Source organism: Uloborus diversus, chromosome 1 (genome assembly GCF_026930045.1).
Source record: "Uloborus diversus isolate 005 chromosome 1, Udiv.v.3.1, whole genome shotgun sequence".
Classification (NCBI taxonomy): Eukaryota; Metazoa; Arthropoda; class Arachnida; order Araneae; family Uloboridae; genus Uloborus; species Uloborus diversus.
Genome location: NC_072731.1, coordinates 254,246,141 through 254,267,457, shown reverse-complemented (window position 1 = coordinate 254,267,457; position 21,317 = coordinate 254,246,141). Strand labels below are relative to the sequence as shown.

Sequence of the window (21,317 nt, the reverse complement as noted above, 5' to 3'; positions counted from 1 at the left end):
ATAATGTTTAGGGGTGGGGGGAATTTTTACCCCTAATTAGCCAAAATTTTGCATAATTAGTTAATTATAAAAAAACAATTCGAAATTTAGAATTTCGGCTTCGAGGTGCACGGGTCTGGGGTACGTTCGAATTTTTGTGTCAAGTTTCAGGGCTGTAGGTACTATGGGGTTTTCTGGCCATCGGGTACAAACAAAGAAAGAAACAGACAAAGAAACACCGTCACCTTTATAAATTTAGATTAGTAGTAAAAGTACGATTAGGATTAGTAAGAAGAGTAAGTATAGGATTAGATACTGACAAGACGTGAAATATTCAACATTCTGAGAAAATACATTTCATATGTTGGAAACTGAAAAAACATAAGCAGAAGTAGAACACAATGCTAATAGGTATAAATATTTTATAATACTGTATTTACAATTCATAAAAAAAATATATGCTTTAATAAATTAAACAGCAGCTTCGGCGAAAGCGAACAACTGTTATGCCGGTTCTACACCAAGATCCAGACCAGATCGCTTAAACGTCACGGGCCGTACCTTCATTTCCACCGCTTTCAAAGATTCCGAAGCTCCTTTCCAAGTGGTCCATATGATTCCGTCCGAAGATCTCTTTTGTCTTGGTGGATGGTAAATCCCATTCAGGTTGGAAGTGTGACACGAGGAATACCACCATGCTCCCTTGTGGCGTTCGGCGCAGTTCTCCGTGCTGTTGTCGTGATCTCGGTCCTTAGTGGAGAAATGGAATCCATCGTGTGTTCGTGCTAAACTGTCTCCTGGGTAGAAAAAAAAAATAAGATAAGATTTATTGACAACTAGTGGTACCCGCACGGCTTTGCCCGTAATAGAAAAATTAAAAGGTCTTTTGGTTCACCTGTATATTTACAAATAATGTATGGTGAATTTTCTCGCCAGTAGGCTTGTACCAATGTTACGGTTCCACGTTATGATAATTTCGTATCTCGCCAATTGGCTTGTGCCCATGTTACGGTTCCACGTTATGATGATTTCGTAATTTACTCGTCCATCTTAAGATAATTATGTTCTTAAAATTGGAATAGAAAAATAACCACATCGAATTTTCGAAAAATCGCTTCGAGGTGCACACCCTCATTCTACAAACTAACTTTGTGCCAAATTTCATGAAAATCGGCCGAACGGTCTAGGCGCTATGCGCGTCACAGAGATCCAGACATCCAAACATCCTCCTGACATCCAGACAGAGAGACTTTCAACTTTATAATTAGTAAAGATAAAGAAAACACAAATACATAACAAACAGTAAGCAAAATAAAATAAAATTAAGTTAAAACATACAACGTGAATTACAAACGACAATCACAAAACATTAAGAAATTCTAGATTATAGTTCAACATGAGTTAGTAGTAAAAATTCAACACTAAAGAGCGCCAAAGGCACTGTCCGCAGTGTTATTTAATCAGTTTAATTAGGAGTACAAACACATAAATATGTATTAAACAATATAATATTTACAATTTAACTACAGTTGAACTCGGTCAATACGAACTGTCAAAAATCCACGAATTTGTTCGTATTATTCGTTATTCGTAATAACCGTGAGTCAATGATACTGAGAAAAAGCGAAGAAATGCTTACCCATATATAAAAAATATTATTACTAACACATATTGTAATCTAACTACAGTGCAGGTAAAATAAATTGCATCACCATCGCACTTTCACAACGATGGGATTATGTGAGAAATCTTGGTCGACCAAATAACGATTAATGTATGTGAAATTCTGCAGAACTTATGAAATAAACATTTAACAGCAGGAATCCGATCATTGTTTACGTAGATCGGGGCTGTTTCCGGGCCATAGCAAACTGCTGACCCCATGCTCATTTTTCTATTTCTGAACCTGTTTGTGAGTTTAGAGAGAAAAAAAAAAATTACTTAACTCCATGTCAATTTAAGTCTAATGGCAGGATAAAGGTTTTTAAATTGTTACTTACCAGTTTTGCCCAATGGCACGGAGCAGAATCATCCTGGATATATATATATATATATATATATATATATATATATATATATATATATATATATATATATATATATATATATATATATATATATAACAGTATACACAAGTAGTAAATATTTCGCACAGAACAATAATCTGTGCCATGGATATTCGCGCCATAATAGTGGTACGTGAAAGACTGGATGCCGTATCGGAGGATCGCACCAGGGGCGTGCGCAGGGGGAGGAGAGACACCTGTTGGCCCGAGTCTGATCCTGAAGGGGGTCCGAGATGTTCATAAAGAGGGGTGAAATCTATAACGTAGACGAAAGAGTAAACAATGTGGATAGGGGCCCATAAAAGTCATTTGTGACGGGCCCCAAAATTTCTGTGCACCCCCCTGGATCACACTAGGTCGCAAAAGGCTAAATAGCGTAACGCAGCCCTATTAGGGACAAAGGGAAAAAAAACGTAGTGCGCTCTAGCCCGGAATTCTCACGGGCACAAGAATTAGAGAGACGAAAGCTCAGCCCCGTGATTTTGATAGAAGCGAGCGGAAAAGATTTAAAAACAAAAATATTAAGTAACTTTTCAATGTTTCGATCTTCATTGTTTTGCATAACATTTTCACACTTAAAAACTTTCATGAAAAATTTCTGAAATCAAATATCTTGCATGTTGTAAGTTGTAAGCATAACACTTGCAGTTATCAGAATCAATCTTCTCGAACGTTTTATGATCATTGCCAGACTTTCCCGTGTGGTGAACATACATAGCTAGTAAAAACAGACAATAGAATTAACATGCAGAATTTAAATATTTATTTAAATTACATATTTTTGCGTAAAATCGACGGAGAGCTGCAATGTTTGTTCTTGATTACTGTAGCCTTAAGTATATTAAAGACAACATTTGGTAAAAATAATCATGAAGGCCGAGGTGGCCTGATAGGTACGGCATCGGATTCGTAACTGGAAGGGTCCGGGTTTGATGCCATTCGGTAGAAGATCCTCCATGTTCGCTGATGATGACTGGGGCACGTTAAATAAGTTGTGGTCATGAAGTCCTCCAAGTGAATCGATACCTCTGGGGATGTTGAACTAGGAGGTGTTCTGCTTCTGATTTGTTTCTAAATTATCGAAATGTTGATGGATGGTGCTTCCATCTACGTGTGCTGTGTGAGTCGAAAAAAGGACTTCCACCTTAATATGCTCTATAAACGGAAGCTATACCTCTCTGCCTGAAATCAAGTTGGCGTCGCTACACAAGATCGAATACCCGAGTGATTTAAGCAACAACATTAAAAATCATTAAATTTTTCATATTTTAATTCTCATAAAACGTTTCTGTTTAATCATCTTACCTGCATCTCCGCTGTAATCATAAACATGAAGTTTGTACCGATAACTCTCATCGTCAATCCAGAACTGATCATAAAATGCGTATCGGGTTTGATTTTCGGAATCTTGCATGTCGATACGAAGGTTGTATTTTTTCTGGTTGGTTATAGCGTAAATGTTATCGTTTCCTGTAAAGAAAAACAAACAGAAAACAATAAAGACCAAGCGATAACTTTACAATGTAGCTTTGCAACTTAATCAAACTGATACTATATTTAAGAACAAAATTATCAAGGAAAAAGAAATGGCTACTAGAAATAACGAAGGATGTGAATGGCAAATCAGTTTTGAAGCAAAATATATTTAATGTTTTAGGGGCCATTCATCAATTGCGTAAGGGTCCCGAGGAGAAGAGAAAAAAAAATCGGAAATCTTTTTCTGAAGTCAACAAAGGAAGTTCAAGACTGAGTTCTTAGGATTTCATCAGTTCAAAAAAAAAAAAAAAACTGGGAGAACTTTCGAACCCTTGCGTTTCACCTTAAATCAACAAAAGAAAAGTCTGAAATAATGTTTCAAAAGATGTTTAAAAAATATTTTAAACTTTGCAAAATTTCTGGGGGACAACCCCAAACTCCTTGCTCTAAGTTTGCTAAAGATGGCTTTAATTTGTGTCCTTAAGACATCAGTTTAAGATCTTTTTCCGGGAAGCGCCTTCCTTACCCTTCCATTACCAAAGACAGTCCAAACTTCTTCGTTTTTTATTATTATTGCTAGAAAATCGCTCGTCAAGTTATGCCGGGTAAAAATTGCCTCTACATTTGAACCTCCCTGATTTGAACGAAGCAACTGCCTGTTTGGTGACATTTTGATGGTTGAAATTTTAACCCTAACTCCAGTAGATTATTAACCCTAAATTCCAGTGGATACAGTTCATTACTGGCCCCCTTTTCGTTTCTTCATTCCCCTAAAATGACACGATTTTACCAGTAAAACATTTAAGTTACCGGATCCAACTCAGCCTTGTCACAATAAAGCTTTTCCCTGCATGTTAAACATTACCAAAACATGTTTTTATTATTATTACTACAAAATCACCCGTCAAGATATGCCGGGTAAAAATTGCTTCTACATTTGAACCTCCCTGATTTGAACGAAGCAATTGCCTGTTTAGTGATATTTTGATGATTGAAATTTTAACCCTAACTCTAGTGGATTAACCCTAAACTCCAGTATATAGAGTTCATTGTTGACCCCCTTTTCGTTTCTTCATTCCCCTGAAATGACACGGTCTAACCAGTAAAACAGTTAAGTTACCGAATCGAGTTCAGCCTTGTCACAATAAAGCCTTTCCCTGCATGTTAAACATTACCAAAACATGTTTTTATTATTATTACTACAAAATCACCCGTCAAGATATGCCGGGTAAAAATTGCCTCTACATTTGAACCTCCCTGATTTGAACGAAGCAACTGCCTGTTTGGTGACATTTTGATGGTTGAAATTTTAACCCTAACTCCAGTAGATTATTAACCCTAAATTCCAGTGGATACAGTTCATTACTGGCCCCCTTTTCGTTTCTTCATTCCCCTAAAATGACACGATTTTACCAGTAAAACATTTAAGTTACCGGATCCAACTCAGCCTTGTCACAATAAAGCCTTTCCCTGCATGTTAAACATTACCAAAACATGTTTTTATTATTATTACTACAAAATCACCCGTCAAGATATGCCGGGTAAAAATTGCCTCTACATTTGAACCTCCCTGATTTGAACGAAGCAACTGCCTGTTTGGTGACATTTTGATGGTTGAAATTTTAACCCTAACTCCAGTAGATTATTAACCCTAAATTCCAGTGGATACAGTTCATTACTGGCCCCCTTTTCGTTTCTTCATTCCCCTAAAATGACACGATTTTACCAGTAAAACATTTAAGTTACCGGATCCAACTCAGCCTTGTCACAATAAAGCCTTTCCCTGCATGTTAAACATTACCAAAACATGTTTTTATTATTATTACTACAAAATCACCCGTCAAGATATGCCGGGTAAAAATTGCTTCTACATTTGAACCTCCCTGATTTGAACGAAGCAATTGCCTGTTTAGTGATATTTTGATGATTGAAATTTTAACCCTAACTCTAGTGGATTAACCCTAAACTCCAGTATATAGAGTTCATTGTTGACCCCCTTTTCGTTTCTTCATTCCCCTGAAATGACACGGTCTAACCAGTAAAACAGTTAAGTTACCGAATCGAGTTCAGCCTTGTCACAATAAAGCCTTTCCCTGCATGTTAAACATTACCAAAACATGTTTTTATTATTATTACTACAAAATCACCCGTCAAGATATGCCGGGTAAAAATTGCCTCTACATTTGAACCTCCCTGATTTGAACGAAGCAACTGCCTGTTTGGTGACATTTTGATGGTTGAAATTTTAACCCTAACTCCAGTAGATTATTAACCCTAAATTCCAGTGGATACAGTTCATTACTGGCCCCCTTTTCGTTTCTTCATTCCCCTAAAATGACACGATTTTACCAGTAAAACATTTAAGTTACCGGATCCAACTCAGCCTTGTCACAATAAAGCCTTTCCCTGCATGTTAAACATTACCAAAACATGTTTTTATTATTATTACTACAAAATCACCCGTCAAGATATGCCGGGTAAAAATTGCCTCTACATTTGAACCTCCCTGATTTGAACGAAGCAACTGCCTGTTTGGTGACATTTTGATGGTTGAAATTTTAACCCTAACTCCAGTAGATTATTAACCCTAAATTCCAGTGGATACAGTTCATTACTGGCCCCCTTTTCGTTTCTTCATTCCCCTAAAATGACACGATTTTACCAGTAAAACATTTAAGTTACCGGATCCAACTCAGCCTTGTCACAATAAAGCCTTTCCCTGCATGTTAAACATTACCAAAACATGTTTTTATTATTATTACTACAAAATCACCCGTCAAGATATGCCGGGTAAAAATTGCCTCTACATTTGAACCTCCCTGATTTGAACGAAGCAACTGCCTGTTTGGTGACATTTTGATGGTTGAAATTTTAACCCTAACTCCAGTAGATTATTAACCCTAAATTCCAGTGGATACAGTTCATTACTGGCCCCCTTTTCGTTTCTTCATTCCCCTAAAATGACACGATTTTACCAGTAAAACATTTAAGTTACCGGATCCAACTCAGCCTTGTCACAATAAAGCCTTTCCCTGCATGTTAAACATTACCAAAACATGTTTTTATTATTATTACTACAAAATCACCCGTCAAGATATGCCGGGTAAAAATTGCCTCTACATTTGAACCTCCCTGATTTGAACGAAGCAACTGCCTGTTTGGTGACATTTTGATGGTTGAAATTTTAACCCTAACTCCAGTAGATTATTAACCCTAAATTCCAGTGGATACAGTTCATTACTGGCCCCCTTTTCGTTTCTTCATTCCCCTAAAATGACACGATTTTACCAGTAAAACATTTAAGTTACCGGATCCAACTCAGCCTTGTCACAATAAAGCCTTTCCTCGCATGTTAAACATTACCAAAACATGTTTTTATTATTATTACTACAAAATCACCCGTCAAGATATGCCGGGTAAAAATTGCCTCTACATTTGAACCTCCCTGATTTGAACGAAGCAACTGCCTGTTTGGTGACATTTTGATGGTTGAAATTTTAACCCTAACTCCAGTAGATTATTAACCCTAAATTCCAGTGGATACAGTTCATTACTGGCCCCCTTTTCGTTTCTTCATTCCCCTAAAATGACACGATTTTACCAGTAAAACATTTAAGTTACCGGATCCAACTCAGCCTTGTCACAATAAAGCTTTTCCCTGCATGTTAAACATTACCAAAACATGTTTTTATTATTATTACTACAAAATCACCCGTCAAGATATGCCGGGTAAAAATTGCTTCTACATTTGAACCTCCCTGATTTGAACGAAGCAATTGCCTGTTTAGTGATATTTTGATGATTGAAATTTTAACCCTAACTCTAGTGGATTAACCCTAAACTCCAGTATATAGAGTTCATTGTTGACCCCCTTTTCGTTTCTTCATTCCCCTGAAATGACACGGTCTAACCAGTAAAACAGTTAAGTTACCGAATCGAGTTCAGCCTTGTCACAATAAAGCCTTTCCCTGCATGTTAAACATTACCAAAACATGTTTTTATTATTATTACTACAAAATCACCCGTCAAGATATGCCGGGTAAAAATTGCCTCTACATTTGAACCTCCCTGATTTGAACGAAGCAACTGCCTGTTTGGTGACATTTTGATGGTTGAAATTTTAACCCTAACTCCAGTAGATTATTAACCCTAAATTCCAGTGGATACAGTTCATTACTGGCCCCCTTTTCGTTTCTTCATTCCCCTAAAATGACACGATTTTACCAGTAAAACATTTAAGTTACCGGATCCAACTCAGCCTTGTCACAATAAAGCCTTTCCCTGCACGTTAAACATTACCAAAACATGTTTTTATTATTATTACTACAAAATCACCCGTCAAGATATGCCGGGTAAAAATTGCCTCTACATTTGAACCTCCCTGATTTGAACGAAGCAACTGCCTGTTTGGTGACATTTTGATGGTTGAAATTTTAACCCTAACTCCAGTAGATTATTAACCCTAAATTCCAGTGGATACAGTTCATTACTGGCCCCCTTTTCGTTTCTTCATTCCCCTAAAATGACACGATTTTACCAGTAAAACATTTAAGTTACCGGATCCAACTCAGCCTTGTCACAATAAAGCCTTTCCCTGCATGTTAAACATTACCAAAACATGTTTTTATTATTATTACTACAAAATCACCCGTCAAGATATGCCGGGTAAAAATTGCCTCTACATTTGAACCTCCCTGATTTGAACGAAGCAACTGCCTGTTTGGTGACATTTTGATGGTTGAAATTTTAACCCTAACTCCAGTAGATTATTAACCCTAAATTCCAGTGGATACAGTTCATTACTGGCCCCCTTTTCGTTTCTTCATTCCCCTAAAATGACACGATTTTACCAGTAAAACATTTAAGTTACCGGATCCAACTCAGCCTTGTCACAATAAAGCCTTTCCCTGCATGTTAAACATTACCAAAACATGTTTTTATTATTATTACTACAAAATCACCCGTCAAGATATGCCGGGTAAAAATTGCCTCTACATTTGAACCTCCCTGATTTGAACGAAGCAACTGCCTGTTTGGTGACATTTTGATGGTTGAAATTTTAACCCTAACTCCAGTAGATTATTAACCCTAAATTCCAGTGGATACAGTTCATTACTGGCCCCCTTTTCGTTTCTTCATTCCCCTAAAATGACACGATTTTACCAGTAAAACATTTAAGTTACCGGATCCAACTCAGCCTTGTCACAATAAAGCCTTTCCCTGCATGTTAAACATTACCAAAACATGTTTTTATTATTATTACTACAAAATCACCCGTCAAGATATGCCGGGTAAAAATTGCCTCTACATTTGAACCTCCCTGATTTGAACGAAGCAACTGCCTGTTTGGTGACATTTTGATGGTTGAAATTTTAACCCTAACTCCAGTAGATTATTAACCCTAAATTCCAGTGGATACAGTTCATTACTGGCCCCCTTTTCGTTTCTTCATTCCCCTAAAATGACACGATTTTACCAGTAAAACATTTAAGTTACCGGATCCAACTCAGCCTTGTCACAATAAAGCCTTTCCCTGCATGTTAAACATTACCAAAACATGTTTTTATTATTATTACTACAAAATCACCCGTCAAGATATGCCGGGTAAAAATTGCTTCTACATTTGAACCTCCCTGATTTGAACGAAGCAATTGCCTGTTTAGTGATATTTTGATGATTGAAATTTTAACCCTAACTCTAGTGGATTAACCCTAAACTCCAGTATATAGAGTTCATTGTTGACCCCCTTTTCGTTTCTTCATTCCCCTGAAATGACACGGTCTAACCAGTAAAACAGTTAAGTTACCGAATCGAGTTCAGCCTTGTCACAATAAAGCCTTTCCCTGCATGTTAAACATTACCAAAACATGTTTTTATTATTATTACTACAAAATCACCCGTCAAGATATGCCGGGTAAAAATTGCCTCTACATTTGAACCTCCCTGATTTGAACGAAGCAACTGCCTGTTTGGTGACATTTTGATGGTTGAAATTTTAACCCTAACTCCAGTAGATTATTAACCCTAAATTCCAGTGGATACAGTTCATTACTGGCCCCCTTTTCGTTTCTTCATTCCCCTAAAATGACACGATTTTACCAGTAAAACATTTAAGTTACCGGATCCAACTCAGCCTTGTCACAATAAAGCCTTTCCCTGCACGTTAAACATTACCAAAACATGTTTTTATTATTATTACTACAAAATCACCCGTCAAGATATGCCGGGTAAAAATTGCCTCTACATTTGAACCTCCCTGATTTGAACGAAGCAACTGCCTGTTTGGTGACATTTTGATGGTTGAAATTTTAACCCTAACTCCAGTAGATTATTAACCCTAAATTCCAGTGGATACAGTTCATTACTGGCCCCCTTTTCGTTTCTTCATTCCCCTAAAATGACACGATTTTACCAGTAAAACATTTAAGTTACCGGATCCAACTCAGCCTTGTCACAATAAAGCCTTTCCCTGCATGTTAAACATTACCAAAACATGTTTTTATTATTATTACTACAAAATCACCCGTCAAGATATGCCGGGTAAAAATTGCCTCTACATTTGAACCTCCCTGATTTGAACGAAGCAACTGCCTGTTTGGTGACATTTTGATGGTTGAAATTTTAACCCTAACTCCAGTAGATTATTAACCCTAAATTCCAGTGGATACAGTTCATTACTGGCCCCCTTTTCGTTTCTTCATTCCCCTAAAATGACACGATTTTACCAGTAAAACATTTAAGTTACCGGATCCAACTCAGCCTTGTCACAATAAAGCCTTTCCCTGCATGTTAAACATTACCAAAACATGTTTTTATTATTATTACTACAAAATCACCCGTCAAGATATGCCGGGTAAAAATTGCCTCTACATTTGAACCTCCCTGATTTGAACGAAGCAACTGCCTGTTTGGTGACATTTTGATGGTTGAAATTTTAACCCTAACTCCAGTAGATTATTAACCCTAAATTCCAGTGGATACAGTTCATTACTGGCCCCCTTTTCGTTTCTTCATTCCCCTAAAATGACACGATTTTACCAGTAAAACATTTAAGTTACCGGATCCAACTCAGCCTTGTCACAATAAAGCCTTTCCCTGCATGTTAAACATTACCAAAACATGTTTTTATTATTATTACTACAAAATCACCCGTCAAGATATGCCGGGTAAAAATTGCTTCTACATTTGAACCTCCCTGATTTGAACGAAGCAATTGCCTGTTTAGTGATATTTTGATGGTTGAAATTTTAACCCTAACTCCAGTGGATTAACCCTAAACTCCAGTATATAGAGTTCATTGTTGACCCCCTTTTCGTTTCTTCATTCCTCTGAAATGACACGGTCTAACCAGTAAAACAGTTAAGTTACCGAATCGAGTTCAGCCTTGTCACAATAAAGCCTTTCCATACATGTTAAACATTGTCAAAACATGTTATCAAATCATCATGTAGTGGCGCGAGTTTCATTGCTGATGACGTCAGGAGCATTACTCGATCATTGACTTTTATATGTATGAGGATTATTAATTAGACTTTATCAAAAAGAAACATTACGAGGAAAACCCTAGAAACACTCTCCATTCCCCAAACGTTAAGAAAACTCCCAAAACGGTGTTTTTAAAACTACAATTCCAAAACATTCATGCGAGAAAACATCAGAACCCCCTCCCCCCCCCCCCCCTCCCCCTAGTTACCCAAGATAGCCTAAAATAGTCTTCAACTTCCTAAAAAAAAATTCCCCCCGCACCTATAGGCCCTACTCGCCGCCTCTGTCACAACTTAAAAATTTACCACACCCGTGAGGACCTAACTCGCTCCTTTGGTGGTGATCTCTTCCAGATTAAGAATCACTGGCTTCGACTATTCTTAAATAACGTTAAAACAGTCAGTTTCAGATCCCGATTATATTAAATGCAACAGTAATGAAAATTTCAGTCATAAATCTTTACTAATAATAAAGCTGAAAGTCTCTCTGTCCGGAGGATGTTTGTAGGATGTCTGTGACGCGCATAGCGCCTAAACCGTTCGGCCAATTTTCATGAAATTTGGAACAAAGTTAGTTTGTAGCATGGGAGTGTGCACCTCGAAGCGATTTTTCGAAAATTCGGTTTTGTTCCTTTTATATTCTAATTTTAAGAAATTTTTTCCGAGCAAATGATCACAACGTGGAATAGTAAATTACGAAATCATCATAACGTGGAACCGTAACATGGGCGAGTCATTTACAGGGCTGTGGAGTCGGAGTCGGAGTCGAAGAGTCGGAGTCGGACTGATTTGGGGGTAAAAGAGTCGGAGTCGGAGTTGTTAGAAAACTTGCCGACTCCGACTCCGACTCCGGGTTTCTTTTTTTCTTTCCTTTTCACTGACTCTCCTTGCATTTTTTAAAAACTGACTACTAATTGGTTCGATTATAATGTATAAAAAGATACTAATGAGAAAATAACTGCCATTATGGCAATCAGCTAGCCTGAATGCTTACCGAACTTACTGTAGCCGTCCTCTAGTTTGCTTGCTTTTTAACTTAACTAATAGCGACTGTCAGCAAACGGTTTTGTTGCCTAACATTTTCAAAAAATCACTTTCAAATAAAAATAGAAATATATTTCTATGAGCTTGGTTCTCACTAAAAAGTATGGAACAAAATAAGTGTAAATGATTTCTTGATTGCAATACTCAATAATTGCAGTTAATCTTAAACTCTTAATATTAAGGTTAATTCTAAAGCAGACAATAAAATTTAAATTAAAAATTTAGCGAAGAAGAAATATAGGTATAGTAAAAGCTATTCGTACAAATTTGTATACCGCCGCATTTTGTGTAAAATTAGCTCCTGATGTATATGTGCCCTATTTTCGTTGAAATTTGATTGATGAAATATAATTTAAAATATATTCGCGAAAATTTTCAGAATTAAAGTATTTATAAACTCTGAAATTAACTTTGGGTATCATCTACCTGATGGGTGTCACCCGGGGCAAACCACCCCCTCTCAAGAACTTGGATTTAGAAAAAAAGCTTTTTTTCTCTCAAGTTACTGCTTTCAAAAATTGAAAGCACACGATTTGATCAATATCTATTTGTTAAACATTAAAAAGGGGCAAATTACAGATAATCCGTTTCAAATTTTTTAAAAGGGATTTTTAAGTCATCTCACTTTTTAACTCGTAACTGTTGGAAAATTTGATTTTTAAATTGAATTTCTAACGTTGTATGCGTCTTGGGTTTACAATAAAAAACAAAATGCGAAATTTTCATGAAAAGGAATCAATATTTCAATCTCTGTTTAGAGGTTTTTCCCCCTTCCCCTGAAGGAAGAGAGGGAGTTGAAAAAATACAATTAAAAAAATCAAAAACATCCGGAGTCGGAGTCGGAGTTGGAGTCGGAGTCGGGCGTTTCAAAATTCAGGAGTCGGAGTCGAGGTCGGAGTCGGCCATTTTCCTTCCGACTCCGCAGCCCTGGTCATTTAACATAGCCAATTGACGAGAAATTCATCCTCCATTATTTGTTAATATACAGGCGAACCAAATGACCTTTTAACTTTCTACTACGTGCAAAGCCGTGCGGGTGCCACTAGTCCAAAATAAAATTTTAAGCGATCGTGTCTAGACTGCACAGCAGAAACAAATAAATGACTTTTAAATAACAATCAAGGGGAAATTTTAAAATCCCCTTTATTTGAGAAACCTAAGAACAGTTGAAGAATTTTATTTCTCCACACCAAAGCAAAAATAGCATCAAATGGCATTTATTCAGCTAAATTCACTCCATAAAAAAAAACCAATATGAGGAGCAGACGATTTCAAATTTCTAATTTAAAATTTGTTTTCCCTTACTATAAATGCTTATGACTTTTTTCCTGGTTAATTTATTCAATGGGGTGGTTTCCTTCAGTCAAAAGTACTACTTTTAGTCATTGAAATGGATAGAATGAGCAAAAAAAAATTACATGGACCCAAAAAATACTTTTATTTTCCCAAAAGTTTTTTTTTTTAATTTATTTTTTTAAATGTCCGATTTTTCAAACAAGGCATGATCTTTATGACGTCACAAATGATGCAATTCGGCGCATCTTTCTACTACGTTTCCACGTTATGATAATCAAGCAGCGAATTAAAATTGCACTCTCAATTTGCTATCAACCATATCGTTGCCAACACACGTAAGTAAAGATGCGAATTAAATATTTTGTTCTGTGAATGGCAACATTGAATGGCATTTCATCATTTGTGATGTCACACGACAGAAGTGTAAACAATGAAAGTGCAACGATTTAAGTAATTTTTTAAAAATATTAAACTTAAATAAATTATTTAAAAAAATGTCAGATACTTTGTTTTTAAACATGCTCTTTCAGAAAAAAATACTTTTAAAATTTTGGAAACGACTCCATTATAAATTCAAAATAAATTATTTATCGAACGTTTCTAAGCTGCGCAAACAAATAAATACGCAGACGTTAAATAACAAAAAAATAATAATAAAAAGGGGAAAATTTTAAGTCCCCCATTATCGGAGAAGCCTAAATCCGTTGACGAGTTTTATTTGCCCACATTTGAACAGAAATGACAGCGATTCAAATGTCGAATGTTAAATTGATTTTCCCGTACTTAAAATGTTTAATAAGTTTTTTCTTCGTTAATTAAAGCCCTCCGTTCCTTCAGACCGTAGGTAGAAAACCTTCTAAGGAGGTTCTTTTTCCGAGCTTCCTTGGGAAACTAAATACTGCTTCGAGTTAATAGTTTTTGCATGAAATTTTTATTTAATTTACATTTGTACGCTACTTTGATAAAATTTTGCCAAGTTAGCTTCATTTTCCCAATTCAAATATAGATTTTTAGTTCGATTTGAGGAAGTTATTTATTTATAGCACCAACTTTTTCAATTGACGAGAATTTGAGTACAAAAAAATTTCTTTCATGCATGTGGTTTTTTTGAGCAATCACGATTGCTTATTGCTCTCACTTGACTGTTTTTGGCGTGCTATGATTTTATTTTCCCGCCAGCACCCTCTGCCAGCACCACCGTTGACCAGCCTCACAATGCTGCTCCTCAAACGAAAACCGTCTCTAGGTTGCGTCCATATCCTACACGCATACATACACACACGCATGCCTACACAGACGCATACATACACACATACCCACACACACAAAACCACACACTCATATAGACACAAACACACACCTGCACACAGACACAAACACACACCTACACACACACTCTTACACATACCCACACACACGCCTGCACACAAACACACACCTACACACACACACACATACAAAAAAAACACGTGATTGCGAAAAACATATTTTGAATTCAAGATGTCAAAATTCAAATTATCTTTTTTTTTTTGGTGCTCATTGGGTGGTGTTCTCCCTGTGCTGATTTTACATGCACGCTGCAGCTATTATTAAGCGTAGTTTTCTCGATTGAAAAACTGCTTCCACTTCCTTTTAGCCTCCACCAGCAGTTTAACTGATCGTCGAGCGTAATTGGTAAGTTTAAAGTATTATAAGGGAAAGTAAGTTATTTTAAATCCCTAAGGCAACCTTGATAACGCATAAATATATTTTTAAGTCATTTGCGCATTACCTTTTAAATTAACCTTTCATGAAAGAATTTCTTTTTGTTTTGAGAATGATAAAACAATTGATTTCGGAAAAGCTTTTAATATCACGTTAGCAGCACAAAAACTGAAATGAGTAAGAAATTTTCCTATATTTTTTCTGCATACATTACTTTAAATGCATAGGCGTTTTCCATCAAGAAAGAATATACATCTCACCCAAGAAATAAAAATAAAATCCCCCCCCCCCCCCGAGAAGAACTTTAAAAGCTTTCTCGTCTCCTGCTCTGGCAAAAAGTCGTCCACGAAGCTGGATATTTCGCGCAGAAAGAAAACGTAGATGAAGAGCGGATACTTTTCGCCTTTAAAAGCTTGAAATAATGAAAGGAAGGAGATAAAAGGAAATTTTTTGAGTAAATATTAAAATTTTTTTCATCCAAACTGTTAATGTAAAGGAGAATGTGGAATAAAATATAAGTTTAATAGAAAATATTTATTCGAAGATATTTAAAATCCTACGTGTAAAAATAAGTCCGATAGAAATTTCACACTTTTGTTTTCATAATAGAGTTTAAAATGCAATATACAGGGTGTTCCGTTTTAACCTGCAAGACCTTTATTTTTGCAACCGTTAGTCCTAGATGTAGGTATACTTTCAATTGCAAAAATGTTCAAAATCAGATGCAGAGTTAAGATATTGAAAGTTTGAAGTAAAAATTAAAATGAGTCAAAAAATACAAAATTTAACTTTTTATACGGGCCCCAGGTCCCCTAACTTATATTTAGGGAAATAATCTCCATTGAAAAGCAATTCCAACACAAAAAGTTTGAAATTAGTACAACCAATATTCACCGAGATATGAAACGCAGCGTTTTCTGACTTACACCACTTTTCAGTCGCTGTCAATAACACCTTTTGGGGGGAAATATAGCTGTTAAAAATTATATGTGTTTAAAATTAAATGTGTGCATAGAGTGTGGTTTTACAAACTGTTTGAGGTTTTATATCGTATTTTTGCGTATCACGGCGTAACCTTTGCATTTATTTTTAAATAGCAATGAAAAAAATATAAGTACCTTGTTTTTCATACTTTGACGACCTGTTATTCTTTTGAAAGGGCGATAAGTTCCAATCTCATCTTCTGTATGGTCCCTTAAAAACTTTAAAATGGAAAATCTCCTTGAGTTTTTGTCGCACAAATGTCAAGTTTTTTGTGTCAGTAATAGTTTTCAATGGAGATTATTTCCCTTAATATAAGTTGGAGGACCTGGGAATCATATAAAAAGTTAACTTTTGTATTTTTTGACAAATTTTTATTTTTGCTTCAAACTTTCTCTATCTTAACTCTGCATCTGATTTTGAACATTTTTGCAATTGGAACTATATATACATCTAGGACCAACGGTTGCGAAAATAAAAGTCTTGCAAGTTAAAACGGAACACCCAGTATATATGTTACAGTGCACCTTAGGATTGATAGCGCTTGTCCTTGGACGAGAACCCTTCAAAACCGGTTTAAAATAAGGCTAGCACGGGTTGGTGCAAAAAATAAAGAGCTGGCAACGGAAGTTTTGTTTCGTAAAAAGCGTCGTCGTTCGTTTACTATCTATACAGGGTGTTTCTGAACTCTTGGGCATAACTTAAAGGGAGGATAGTACACATCTGGACAAATGGCATATATAACAGCAAAAATAAGGGTCCCAAACGTCTTCCAAAGGAGATAGACGCCGTTAAAGTTTATAGTCCTGAAATTTCAAATGATCATAAAGAACGGAACAATTGGTCGATTTGCTTGCGGTTTCCGCTAAAATTATTCTTTTTATCAGTATTTTCTTGAAGATAAATTTTTGAAGATGTAGTTTTAAAAATGCTGATAGGGGGGAGGGTGCTTTAGACATTGGAGTAACGAACAACTATTTTTTACCGTTATTGAATCTCATTAAATGTTTTCTAATGCTTGGACTTAAACTTAAATTTTGAGCTCAAAATCTAAACTGTTGAGAGTAATTAAGTAGCGAAAACTGAACTGTCTTCAAAGGTTGAAATACACTTTGTCACAAAAAAATGTATGCATCAAAAATAAAAAAATCTGCAACCAGCAAACTCGGCAGGAATGTATTTTGGTAAGAGATGATTTAAATTTCGTCGCCAGTGGCGAAATGGTAAGGACACTATGCGCATAAAAGATGCGCAGATAGGTACGTTTGAAAGGGAAACCTTGTGTCAAAGAGCACTTCAAACGAAACTGTCGAGTTATATGGACGCTATTGTGACTTGGACGACATTTTAGAGGTATACGAAGAATTGTTGGACTTTTTAAAGGGACGTACAGTAGGTCTCAGAGAAGCTGGTTGGTTGTAAGTGCGTATCTGCCGCCATCTCGGTCGGAGCGATATGGTAGTAGATTAGTATAGGGGAAAAATTAATCACTCCATTGCGATCGGTTAAGGTATTCTAGAAACAGAAATGAGCACGAAGATCGCACTTCATAAGAACGGCCACTACCGTATCAGCAAGGTCGCTAACATTAGTTCCATGCCGTTTAACACCTTCCAAGAAACTTATGGTATCAAGAAAAACAATTCTGAGTAGACTGAAAGACGCTGGTATCTCGAACCGGAGTCTAACGCGATGAATTGGATTTTCGTCGATTGGATATTTGCTGCACTTGATTAGCTGGGTTGTGACAGACAGTACAGGAGGCATGTTATCTTCAACGATGAATCCTGATTTAGTCCCAGTGGTCATAGGTAACCTATTTCACTCCATTCCACGCCGTGTTTTGTTTTGTATAACTGTCAGAGTAGGCTATACAACTAACGGTTTTGTAACCTTTGTTGTGTCATAACTTCTTAATAAAAGAATCTTTTGTTCTGAATTTGTAATCATTTCCTTATCTTGTCATAGCCATATCCATTTTAAGTTTCATGAAGATCGCTCGTGACCATCTGGGTTAATGTTTTTTTTTTTTTTTTTTTTTTTGTGACAGAGTGTATTTCAACTTCTGAACACAGTTCAGTTTGCGCAACTTAATCACGCCCAATGATTCTGATTTAGAGCTGAAAATTTAAGTCCAAGCATTAGAAAAAATCTAATGAGATTCATAAATAGCAGTAAAAAATAGTTGTTCGCTACCCCCAAAGTCTAAAGCGCCCTCTATCGGCATAATTTAAACTACATCTTCAAACTTGATTTTCAAGAAAATACTGATTTCAAGAATAATTTTAACGAAAACGCAAACGAATCTACCAATTGTTCCGTTTTATATGATCATTTGAAATTTTGGACCCTAAAATTTAATGGCTCCTATCTCCTTCGGAACTCGCTTAGGTCCCTTAATTTTGCCATTATATTGTTTGCCCTGGTATGTACTATCACCCCTTAGAGTTTTTCCCAAGAGTTCAGAAACACCCTGTAAAAAATGGAGTTTTATTTATGTGTATGTGTTCGTTTGTTGTTCCGCACAAACCCACAGTATACGTCGGATTTTGGCCATTTTTGTCACATAGGCCCTTTGATGCTCAGGAATTCACATAGGGTAGTTTTTGTTCCGTTATGGGAGGCGACTCCACTCCAACTCCATAAGGTTTTCTACCTTATACGAATCCACAGTTAACATCGAATCTTTGTTAAACATGGCGCAGAGGTCTTTTGATGCTCAAGAATTCATAGGTTTTTTTTTTTTTTTTCGCACCTATGAAGAGTGAAACCCATATCCTAGAAGGTTTTCACCAGAAAATCCGAGAAACGGAATGTTTACGCCTATTAATAACAATGACTGAAGTTTAGGAATTAAACAAATAGTCTAAGTTTTGAATTTTGAGTCATAAAATTGCTCCTTTCTAGTCGTTGAAGGGGAATTTTTGCATTTTTTCACTGCTATTTAAAAGAACCAATTAATTTTTAGACACTAAAATTAGAAGAAATTATGTTACCTAACCAGAAGTCCTTGCGAAGGTCTCCAAATCCAATTTTATATTGGTGCCAGGATCTGTAGAAAAAATTCGCCGGTCGGCGAAAATCTCCTCGTCGCTGCAATACCTAAAATGGTAATAAAAGATAATTATACAGGGTAATGAATTCCCAAATATGTATTTCAACTAGTTGGTTCTTTTGAACTTTTTCCTTCTCTGAAATAAACTCATTGATCAGTATTTTTATTGACATTGGATATTGACCATCAGTTCATTGAAATATACATTTGGTCATTAATCGAATTGAGTAATCTCTGTTGACAGTAGCTTTAAATCCAAAGAAAATTTAAAAGAAATAAGCTTGATGTACAAAAGTATGGGAATGTGGGTCAAAGTGAAACAGCGGGGCAAAGTGAAATGGTAAAATATTTACTCTGCTTTTAGCTCCAACTATCTGGAAATATTTAAACTACGTAGTAGAGCACATGCAGTCTATTTTAACCAGGAAAAAATACCGCCAAAGATTGTAGTATGTGAGTATACAAGCAATTTCTAAAAATTGATGCTAAAAATTGATTATTATAAAACTAGTGGTACCCGCACGGCTTTGTCCGTAATAGAAAAACTAAAAGGTCTCTTGGTTCGCCTGTATATTTGCAAATAATGTATGGTGAATTTTCTCGCCAATTGGCTTGTACCCATTATACGGCTCCACGTTACGATAATTTTGTATCTCGCCAATTGACTTGTGTCCATGTAACGGTTCCACGTTATGATAATTTCGTAATTTACTCGTCCATCTTATGATAGTTTTGTTCTTAAAATTGGAATAGAAAAAGAACCACATCGAATTTTTGAAAAATCGCTTCGAGGTGCACACCTCCATGCTACAAACTAACTTTGTGCCAAATTTCATGAAAATCGGCCGAATGGTCTAGGCGCTATACGCGTCACAGAGAGATCCAGACATCCAAACATCCTCCGGACATCCAGACATCCTCCAGACATCCTACTGACATCCAGACAGAGACTTTCAGCTTTATTATTAGTAAAGATGATAAAGTTCTGGGTTGAACATTTTAAATATTAATTGAGACTTACTAATATTTGGTGCAGTATTTATTTCGGTAATATTAAGCTTATTTTTAATAAGTTACCGGCCTACAGCCAGGGCTAAGGCAAAAATACATGAAGCTTAACACTCATAAGCTTACACATAAGCTTAACATTCAAATATTAGGCTTATTTGTGTTTTAAATATTTTCCACATTTAGTCAAGTGCATGCGGGACAAAGTGGATGGGGCAAAGTAAAATAGTTCATTTCGCTTGCTCATTCAATCGTTTACTAAATCACTTACGTATTCCTTTTTTAATAAATTAAATTACATTTCTTCATTTAATAATTCACTTATTCTCTTACTCATTCAGTATTATATTCACTCATTTATTTTTCATAATTTATTTATTTATTTATTTATTTATTAGTTGATTGTTTCGTTATCATTTAATTTATTCATTCCTCTTATTCGTTTAGTCATTTGATCAAAAATGATTCTTACAATCGAACAAAAAATATTTCATTAGAAAAGTATTTTATTTTTCACTTGGCCCCATGAAAAAAAAGTGAAAACTTTCCATCTTTTTTTGAAGGCACAAATTATTGCCAAATTTTTTTTAAAAAATGACGTTTCAATGCAAGTTTTATTATAAAACACATTGTTCCTTCTTTCTGTTTTGCAATTTTCAAAACAAATTTCCAATTAGTGTGTCAATAATAACTTTTCGCCGGATTACCAAAGGATCTGCAAATATTTACACTTACCGTTAGAGAATTGTTTTCAAACTTACTATAATTTCTAAAATTATTTTAAAAGCAGAACACATCATGAAGTAAGCGAAGTAAAGACATAAAAAATTTCAAATTTTATTAATCATTTCTATTTTTATTTATTTTTTTTTTCTCATAGTGTTTCGCAAAAGACCTAAAATAATTCCTTTTTTTTTTAATTTTACCACATTAAGTGTAGAAGGAAAAATCGTGAGACATTTAAATTTCAAGTATTGAGTTACTGCCCACTCTCAATAAAGCACTTCATTCAAAATAGAAAAAATAACAGTTCGTAAAAAACAGTAATATTAAAGTATGTACATATATTTTTAATCAAATGAATGATGTTAGAAAAAAAATTTTGAATCAAAAATTAATAATTTAAAGAGTAAGTTGTAAAATATACGATGCAATCTCATGTATAGTTAGCTGGTAAAAAATGTTAGGTCATTAAAAGCTGGGGTGAGGGTATCATAACATAAA

At 35.5% G+C, this 21,317-nt stretch overlaps 1 protein-coding gene across 1 annotated transcript in view; it reads right to left on the bottom strand.

Moving 5' to 3' along the window:
* Positions 1–384: 384 nt before the first annotated feature.
* The window catches only part of LOC129226925 (techylectin-5A-like), a 28,761-nt gene continuing 7,828 nt past the window's right edge, over positions 385–21,317 (bottom strand). Inside the window, exons 4-6 of the mRNA XM_054861557.1 lie at positions 19,027–19,132; positions 3,351–3,515; positions 385–776 (exon numbers count right to left, since the gene is read on the bottom strand). Coding sequence (XP_054717532.1) covers positions 484–776; positions 3,351–3,515; positions 19,027–19,132 — 564 coding nt within the window. The 3' untranslated portion in view covers positions 385–483. The remainder of the gene's footprint in view (positions 777–3,350; positions 3,516–19,026; positions 19,133–21,317) is intronic.